The 10,134-nt window shown below is 42.8% G+C and overlaps 2 protein-coding genes across 2 annotated transcripts; both read right to left on the reverse strand.

Moving 5' to 3' along the window:
- Positions 1-7,699: 7,699 nt before the first annotated feature.
- On the reverse strand, positions 7,700-8,248 carry LOC147963519 (protein FAR1-RELATED SEQUENCE 5-like). Its single transcript, XM_087529607.1, has one exon. It carries the CDS (start codon positions 8,246-8,248, stop codon positions 7,700-7,702), a length of 549 nt encoding a protein of 182 aa, XP_087385733.1.
- Positions 8,249-8,266: 18 nt separating this feature from the next.
- Positions 8,267-9,726, reverse strand: LOC147963520 (protein FAR1-RELATED SEQUENCE 11-like). The gene is made up of 4 exons (XM_087529608.1): positions 9,706-9,726; positions 9,483-9,605; positions 9,165-9,257; positions 8,267-9,082 (listed from the first exon to the last, which is right to left on the reverse strand). The coding sequence occupies exons 1-4, from the start codon at positions 9,724-9,726 to the stop codon at positions 8,267-8,269; spliced, it is 1,053 nt and encodes a 350-aa protein (XP_087385734.1).
- Between the last annotated feature and the right edge of the window lie 408 nt (positions 9,727-10,134).

A 10,134-nucleotide genomic window follows, 5' to 3' on the forward strand; every position in this document is an offset into this window, starting at 1 on the left:
GGTGATTCCAGAGAAGCGAAAGCGGTGTGCGTCAAAGTACATGAAATCTCCTTATGTTAAAAAAGACTCCGAGAAAACGTGCGAAACGTTCCGCGAAAACGAGTAAGTTGAACATGCTATGAATATATTTTTGGAAATTATGTATTACAAATTTGTACTTTAACTTTATTGACTTGTCTTGTAGAACTGTTTAATGAAACAACCCCTCAATTTGATCATTCTGTGGATGATATGGTGCATGCCGATGTGCAGTACGTGAAAGCGTACGAGCACTCACCAAAACATAAGAACCATGAAATATTCAATAATGGTAAAGATGATGGACTTTCTGCGGCAAGAGTTTGCCAGATACTTAACCATGCATGGATATCCGGTGATGTATATATTTTTATTGTCATGCTTATGTCATGCGTTAAGTATGTTGCAACCATGTTAAATTTAGTCATTTATTTCAGGTAATTGACACTTATGCGACGTACATATCAGATTCAAGTATCGTCAAAGACTTATACCCACAGATAGATCTTACTGGTTATTGAACACTTGGTCAAACTCAGTAAGACGAGGGAAGTCGGTAGGCGATCCAGAAGGTTTAGCACATGCAAATGAACCTCTCAACAGATGCATGACAGAATATTTTATAAAACCGAAGGTACCGTTTGTATTGCAGAATTGTATTTTCATTACTATCTTATGTGAAAGCCAAGCTTACTAACAATATTTAAGTTATGAAATAGGCTTATTTTTGAAAGTGCTATTATGCTCCCGAACACAAATGCTCATGTTATCTGAAATGTTTGTTCCCTCTGAGATTCACACTACCACTCGTATTTCTGCATGTATGTGGCATAGTATATTAATAAGCACAGTTCAAGTGGCCCATGCCGATCAGATAATTATTGCAGCCCCTGCCGTTACAGCTACATCCGGTCTAGAATCCTCTCACATTCTGAGCCGGCTCCCATATAGTCACGGGCCGTCACATTAAGCGAGGCCAATCACGTTCCGAGCCAGATGCTTTCTGCTACAAGCTACACGTTGCATTTTAATGAGAAACTCATCACTTAGGCCCCATTTGACAACCCAGACAATTTTTACAGTGGTTATGCTTTCTGCTAGTAATTTCCTTGGCCTGAATGGAAACAGTTGTAAAATCATACACTGGTAAACATTTTACATTCCCTGTTTGGATATGAGGGGTAACTGCTGAACTTGCCGCTGGGAGAGAAAAACCGAATGCAATTTGGCAGAAAAAGATCATAGGTAAACTGGAGAAGAAAATATCCACACAAAAAAAACTGCAATATCCAAAATGTTGAATCAACCATTCTTGGTCATAAACATGGTCATTTCTCTGTAGAAAAACTATGAGCTAAATAAAACTATTTCAACCAGTTCCGCAATCACAAAAAGCTGAATTGACAATGCATCTCTGAAATTTAACAACAATCTATGTTCATGCCAACCATATTTCCCAATTGAACTTATGAGCTACTCCCTCCGTCCGGAAATACTTGTCGGAGAAATGGATAAGAATAGATGTATCTAGAACTTAAATGCGTCTAGATACATCCATCTGTACGACAAGTATTTCCGGGCGGAGGGAGTAGTAATTAAGAACACCGATGAATCATAAAATCACAAAATGAAAGCCTGAAATCATGAGCTGAGGAGAGCCTGATTCCAAGAAGTTCCAAAATAGCAAAACGAAAGAGTAAACACATCAGGCGAGAAGTGGTTCATTGCCTTTATTCTTGTGACCTTCCAACATGTTTCCTGCAATTTAAACATATAACATAACTCAACGAACAAGGCGATATTAAACAAGGCGAGCTTACATCTACATAATCAAGAGCTACGATTAAGAGTGAAAAGCTGAATTAACAAGCATGAATGATAAATGATATTTAGAGCATGCTCTCAAGGGATTTCAGCGGCGTAATCGTAAGTTGAGCACAAAATAATCTACAATATATTAGCTTAAGCTACAACAGTGTAGACTATTTAAAGAACATTGACAATGTCATTAAGCTACAACATGTTTAGCCTCCGAAAATAGGGAATGCTTGAGCACAAAAGAAAACTAGTTGGATGATGAAAGAAAGAAGATAAAACAAGACACTAGCTGGCAAAGGAATTCAATGCAACGCACCCGCATGACATATCGAGCCGCCCAGATACCACGCTCACCTGTGCTCGTGACCAGAACAACCGCCTCCTACAAATCACAACCTATTAAGAAATCAATACAAAACATTACCAATCAACCTATGCATTACCTGGTGCTTTAGTCCTGGGTACCGTGCCACCCATCATATGTATAAATCAGAAAACACCCACTCAAAGCTTTCAAATTGTCTCAACAGTCAACACCGACGAAAACATCAGCGTGAGGGCACTCATACCAACAAGGCCTCATGTTCAAACCGTCTCAACACGAACCCCGAAATGTGGCCATGTTGTTGTGATGAGATAAGCCTACTAAAAAATTAACCATTAAACAATAAAAGATCTATATATAATCTGACTTACCGAACATCCACACACAAATTTTGTACACATTTCATTCTCTCCGCATTCAACCTCCTCTTCCCATATCTTATTTGCAGATCCTTTCGCCCAGGAATAGAGGTTGTAGAAATCATACGTCTCTCTCAGCAAGTCGAAACTTGTCCCAAGCGTCGGTACAATGGCATTTTCAGAATGGTTCTCCACAAAACCAATCGGCCCTTTCTCGAAGGCAGACACGTGGGAGGGGCAAGGTGCCAAGGTGGCCTGTTTGGTGCCGCTGCTCCAATCCTCACCTTGAATTTTTTTTCAAATGTTGGCACTGCACAAATTTGCACACACAGCACAACACAACATCCGCTACAAAAATAAGCCCTAATACATGCACAATTGTTTTAAGCCGGTTGGCAGTCCTAAAACCTAGAATCTCGTCAATCTAAACTACTAGTAGAAGATATGTGCTTTGCACATATAGGACTATATGATCACGTCATGACATTGAATTCATAAGTAAAATTTCCAGATGAAGCATAAATTTTGGAATGATGAATTCTAGAATGCATGAAGACAAAAATAGAAAGTATAAAATATAGATACCATGACTTTCTTAATTCACAAGAATCAAGTGCATTTGAATTTGGAATGATGTACTTCTACAACTGTTCGAGGGAGTGAATACGCATTCAATACACAAAAGACAATTTGTAAGATCTCTAAATTGTGTAGAAAAACTCATGCAAAAAATCCTATGAAAATATTACGTTCTAATCTAAGATGCCTTCGACATTAAAATCCACGGTGGTACTATAAACACAAAAATGCGATTGCTTCATCATTGGTTCGATTAACAATCCCTAATGGAAGGAGTGGTTCCAATCCTCGTATTCTTATTGGATTTATTTTCCTATAAAGCTAGCTGGATGTACTGATCGGAGGATCTCATCGATGTAAACAACAATATCTCAAAAATGACATAAGTGACATAGCGGTGATTCCAGCACAAGAGGAGTACCACTGCAGTTTCTACAATAAGTTTTGATGAAGAATACTAGGCCCACTTGTAAAACATGATATAGCGTTGCACTGCAGTTTATGCATCAGGGAATTTCTTGTACTCATGGTCGTCTGACAAATTATATAGGTTCAGTATCATCCATGTCTAAATTACAGAGACTATCCCCCTAAGCGAAGCCAGATGAATCATTATGACATTTCTCTGCAACAAATTCAGGATTATTTGTCTTCAGCAACGCACCTCTTTGTCAGACAAGTCCAGTCAGGTGCTTGCAGATTCATCTTGCCGGTGGACAGTTTGGAGACCTGGAGTGAGCCCTCCCCTCTCACCGACCGGCCTATTTCTTCCTCATGGATCTGCGTGTCCCCGCTGATGGCTGATGCATGCGCGTGATCCACTGATCCGACCCATGAACTGAGCCCGTCGCCCCTTACGCCATCAGATCTGTCAAAGTTCTGTGATGTACCAGCCATTGTCCTCTGATCTTGGCAACCGAATCAGAGCAGGGCCCTCCAAACGACACGAACGTGTGTTCTCCACTCCTGGCTTGGCCTGCAAATTATCAGTGCAAACAATTAAACATTTTTTATGTACTGCACATAGATTATGTTGTGCTTACATACAGTGAAATTAGAACAAGGCATAGCTGTACAAATTGGCTAACTACTTTTTTCCAACGCTTCACTAACCCGTAATCCACACTTGTAAGTTGCTTATGTTCACCATTTCGTGACTAATTTGTACAAATCATAACGTATTCGTCGATTCAGACCCCCCCCCCCCCCCCCCCCCCCCCCCCCCCCCGGCGCTCGTGGCTTCATCTCCAACACCTGCGGCCAGCACCCATGTCTCTTCTTCACAGATCCGCGGGCCGTCGCTTCATCCACTTCCCGCAGAGAGCCCGCCGTCCCAAAAGCCGGCAGATCCATCAGCGCTGCACTTTCATCCACCTCCTTCGTTAAAATGGGTCTGGTGCAGACAGGAAACAATTAGACAAAAATGAAGAAGGATCGAGGACCGATGAATATTAGATCAACAATTTTTTTCTTACTGACGGGCTGCATTAGGAATTCCGCTGGCAATGAAGCGTCGATCTAATCAGTGAATACGTCAACAAAATCGATAGGTTTGGCGCATACCTTTTCTCTGGTTGCATGAGGAACTCCATGAGCCAGATATCGGGATCCTCCTTCGCATGCCAGCAGGGATCCTTGGCACGGCGACCTCGCCTGTGGCGGGGGGCGGGAAACGGATCGAATGCAGCCGAATAGCAGCCAATCCACGCACTGCCACGGATCCGACGGCAGACCGAAACTGTTTTTCCTGTTCCACGGATCAGGACGGCGGCGGGCGTCCCGAGCCACGGAACAACTCCTACGGGGTAACGGTGGCCGGCATTCCGCCGTTTCCTGGCCCACAGCTCAACTCCCCATGATAAGTATCCTCTATTTCCCGTCATTATCTGGTCTCTCGTATATCGTTGCGCCACTAAATGCCCCGCATCTCAAGACATGAACGAGCCGCCCTGATAGCGGCACATGTGCGCTCGTGTGCAGAAACACCGCGCCCGCTTATTTTGCTTTAAATAAGGATAAAAACCATTGGATTACATGTGTTTTGCACATTAGAAAGAAATAGTTTCAAATTCTTGATTCTTTGAGGGGGGAAGAAAATATCTCTCAAGCTACCAGGAAATTCCTTGAAAATTTTGTAAGTTTCGTATTCATGTGTGTACAATTAACCATATAATTTGTTTACCGTATCTAGTCAACGTGTTCATATTTTTTTGTCAGAGAGAGCAACTTGCAGGAGATATTCAAGATGCAAATGATAGTGCTATTATGTCGTTCCCGGATGTATCCGCATGGCCTATAGTCCCCTACGACATGCCTTAACAAGAAGATGGGTGAGTTCCATGTAGTATGTGCTTTTGAAATACATTAATTGATCAAGTGCTATCTTACTTAACGTGCTTTCAAAATTGCACTTATGTTTTTTTAACACAGGAACTCATGTGGACTGTTTGTCCTTCGCTGTTTCCAATACTGGGACGGAGAAAAATTTATTACTGCTATTTCTCAGGTGGGTACATTTTAAGTATGAAAAATTAATACATTATAACATATATAAGTGATGAAAATAATATTATTTTTATTACTTTTCAGGAATCTATTGATAGTTCGAGAGAAAGAATGATAGCTGGAATTATTATGTCCCCCGAAAATAAGCTTCCAGAAGTGAAGAACAGAGTAATTTGACTTGCGAAGAGGAAACAAAAATAAAAATATCATACGACAATTCTACGTGATTGTCGAAATATTATTTGATCATGACTGAGGATTGTGTGTGGATGCTTTATTTTTTTATGTGAGTTTCAAATATTTTTAGCATGTCAAGTTTATGTACCCTGGCAAATTTATTAAAAATACATTTTAATCATTTCTTATTTAATTATTTAATTTTTAATTTATGTTCAATGAGTGTTCTCGTGAATATACAATTTGAGGTTTTAAAATACTCCGACGATATATGACGACGATCTCACAGGCGAGCGCCGCCCGCGCCGCACGTTCGCCGCTACATGGTGCATATGGGCCGCGTCAACTAGCCAGCGGGCCTGCGCTGCGCGTCGCCCCAGGGTTGGCCGTTGCCAGCCCCGAGGTTGATTCTACATCGGCCCGTGTGTGCCCCTCGGCGCCCGAGGGCGGCGTCAGCCTCGGGATCGTCCTCCGTGGCGCCTACTGGATCCTCCTCGTACGTGCGCCCCTCTGCGGCCGAGGGCGGGGTCAGCCTCGGGATCGCCCTCTGCGTCGGCTCCTGAATCCTCCTCGTACGTACCGCCTCTTTGCGGCCGCTGGCGCAACTCGCGGGCCAGCCACCCCTGTTAATGTTATTTTTTTAAATTAAAGCAACCGGCGGCTGTCAGCGCCTCTGATCGCCCAACATGCATTATTTATACACAAAATGATATATTTGTACGAAAAATGTATAATGCATATCATATTATAACGTAAAATTTATATGTCGCATGTCATATTAAGAACAACGAGTATAGTGCCAACAAATATGACATAAGTAAACACCGATTACAAGTCTCCGGTATCGATGTAACGAAATAAATATGTAAGTACTATTCTTTAAGACAACCAAATAAATCGTCAACTGTAATCAAAAGTTGTTCTTTTTATTCAAACATTTCTTTGCTATGATCATCATGCCATGTTCCTGCGTAGAAAAATGGTAATATACGTCAAAATTTTGTAAAGTATTAACTAAACAAGAAAAGAACGTTAATGAAATGGTGTGCACATACTTTGGATTCTGAGGACAATTGTTTTTGAAATGACATTTTTCTCTGCATAAACCGCATAGACGGACAGGAGGTTTCTCATCACAACCTTTGGGTCTACCGTTTGTAGTCACGCCAGATTCCTTATCATGGCCTTTGTTATTCTGCCCTTTCGGTGCTCCTTTCGTATTGATTTTTTCTGAATCACCAACAAAAACATGATTTTGATTCGGCACAAAAGCATCATCATGTGCAACTCTATGCTGTCTCACATAATCTTCCTCCTGAACATCCTTATTTGCTATCACATCATCTAGAGCAGCCTTCAGTTTATCAAATAGAAATGGTTTATGACATGCCGCATGATTTGCTTCCGCAGACAAAATAGTCAACGCAATGTACTTAGTTCTCTCCTCAGTACCTGCCCATCCCCATGCGAACAGATCGCTAGTGCGTTTCACGGGCAGTCCACCTGTAGCATTTTTGCTGAATCTTCGCAGCACTAAGCATCTAGGTAAGTCCTGCACGTTCAACCTGGCTAAAACATAAAGAACATGCTTGCATGGAAGACCTTTACGTTTCATACTATCACAACTGCACTTCACTATTTCTTCTGAATTACTAGGTGTATAGTCCACTTTGAATCTCAGTTGCCTGTTATTTTTCCATGCCACTATGAATCTCCTACTGACAGCTCCACTCAGTCTATCTATGATCTCAAGATCCGCTGCCTTCTTCATTTCTTTCTGCAAGAGGTAAAAATTCACCGCAGTGAAGTCACGGGCAGCGGCTTTTTCAATGCATTTGAACTCGTCGAGTAGTGGTACAGGGAGTGTCTGTGTGGACATGCAGTCGTCGTGTGACTTGTTCTCACGGAGCCGAACAATTCACTTCTCATAATGCACAACCATATCAACAATTGTCATGCCAGAGTCAAGATGCATATGAAGGCAAGAGTTCAGACTCTCGCTCCTCTGGTTACTCCGCATACCAAGGAAGAACCCACCGGTGAGATATGATGCAGCCCAAAGCCTTTTCTTTCGGTACATCCTACGCAACCATGTTTCAGTTTTCTCCGACTCCCATTTAGCTCTAAAAGCTGCCCATCTCACCTCAAACTCATCATGTGTAGTGACATAATGAATAAGAGACCTGAACTCCTTAAGGGACTTGTGGTGGAGGTGTTTCTGCATGTTTTTCTCAATATGCCACGAACAAAGTCGATGCCACACGTCAGTAAGGACCTTCCTGACGGCCCTTATCATGGCTGCGTCTCCGTCAGTAATTACAGACCTCGGCTTCTTCTGACAATGAGCTCTTAAGAAGGTATCCAACACCCAAACGTATGTATCCTCCGTCTCATCTGACACAACTGCACAACCGAACACAGTGGTGCAACGATGATTGTTTAGACCAACAAAAGGTATGAATGACATTCCGTACCTATTCATCTTTTAAGTGCTATCGAAGACGATTACATCACCAAAGTCAAGGTAATCCCGACGTGACTGAGAATCACACCAGAACATGTTCTTCAGCTTTCCTTCTGCGTCAACAGTGTGCTCAAAGAAAAAGTCTGGATCCCTTGTCTTTCTCGTCATCATGATAGCAATCGCAGTGTCCGCATCACCCTTTGCTAGCAACTTCATTTTCTCCCTAGAACACATGTTATAAAGCTTCCTCCTCCCGAAACCAGCCAGTGCATATGATCCATACCTACTAACGAAGTTGTCATAAATCCAATGTTTTTTGAGCCCAGCACCTGCCATTGCTAAGATCTCGAGCTTCTGGTATTCCTTTATCTGATTATGAGATCGAAGATATATAACTTCATCTGTTCTAGCAAGAGTGTGACTATGATCATCGCTGAAACTGCTGACATACCAAATGGAGCGCTCTCTGTCAACCTTCACAGTAACATGGGCCTCGCAATAGCACCGAGTCTTCGCTCTCAGCCTACGCTTCTTCCCTTCCATGGTACAAAACTTGGCCTGTCGTTTCCCAGACCTTGAAAAGAGAAACCTCCTCAACCGCCTACGTGCGTCGATACCCTTACTATATTTCAAGTTGTCCTTCCTAATGCTGAAGCCACGCTTTTTCGCATAGTCGTTATAGAAATCATATGCCTCCTCGTCTGTCCTGAACGTCGTGGACATCACCGTCCAATGCCTGTCCAGTGATTTTTGCTGGTATTCATCGTATCCAGTATCAAAATTGCACTCATCACCATTGGCATCATCATAGTTTTCGCACGCGTCACCATCCTCTTCCTGAAAAAAAATACAAACAGCCGTATATGTCAGTAAATAGTTGTATAAGGACTATCATATGTATTCACTTTCCACTACTTACTTTGCTCGAGCTGTCATTATAAGATGCATCGATATCGTTTTCGTCATTGGCATCATCGAAAAAATTCCACTGATAGTATCCTTCCACTTCCATCTGCGCAAATTGTAAATATGATATGTAAGACTTGATGCGTATTTAATTTCACTTTAAAATAACCTACATAAATCTAAACCTACATGGCTTTCGATTTCAGCATATGAATCATCTACATCCGTATCCTCATTGTCATCATCCCCTCCTATTTGTGCACAGTCAAACATGTTATTGTCATCGCGGATGCTTGTATTTAATATGGTTGAGAACATGCAGACTACTTACATTGCCACTGTAAGACTCATCCAAACTCATATAATTTTCGCCGTCATGTTCGTCTTCATCCAATGACAATGATCCGTCGTCGCTACCGCCATCATCACCGTCATATCCTATTTCAGGCTCAATCTATACACGTTCATATATAATAAAATATACATTCAAACATCACGTAACATCTTCTCAATTAAAATCCGTTCTTAAATTACTATGCCAGCGCCTCGCGTACCTCGTTGCCTTCGTCAGACATGAGGCGGTTGTCGCCGGATACGAGCTGCCAGCGGCGGAGGCGTCTGCCCGACTGAGGCGGTTGTCGGCGTAGCGCACAACGCGTATGCTTTTTTTCGTCGGCCAGGTAATGCCGGAGATGACGGCGGCGGCGGCGGGCGCGAGAGGAGGTGGGTGAGGCGTCTTGAAGATAGGGTTCGCCGATCGTTTTTTTAATCACTCGGGCGTACGCAGCGGGCGCGGGCGGACGTGCATGCGGACGTGGGCACCTTGGGAGGGGGGTGGGGGGGGGGGGGGGGGGGGGTTGTACCGAAGACCACCTCAAAAATGGAAAAGACGTCTCGCCTTGCAGCCCGTCGTCGTCCTCAACCCCACCCCACCCAGCCTCACAGAACACACACTCCACCCAAACACCCGTCATAGCTGACAA

Source organism: Triticum urartu, chromosome 6A (genome assembly GCF_056163025.1).
Source record: "Triticum urartu cultivar PI428250 chromosome 6A, HENAU_Tu73, whole genome shotgun sequence".
In the NCBI taxonomy this organism is placed as follows: domain Eukaryota; kingdom Viridiplantae; phylum Streptophyta; class Magnoliopsida; order Poales; family Poaceae; genus Triticum; species Triticum urartu.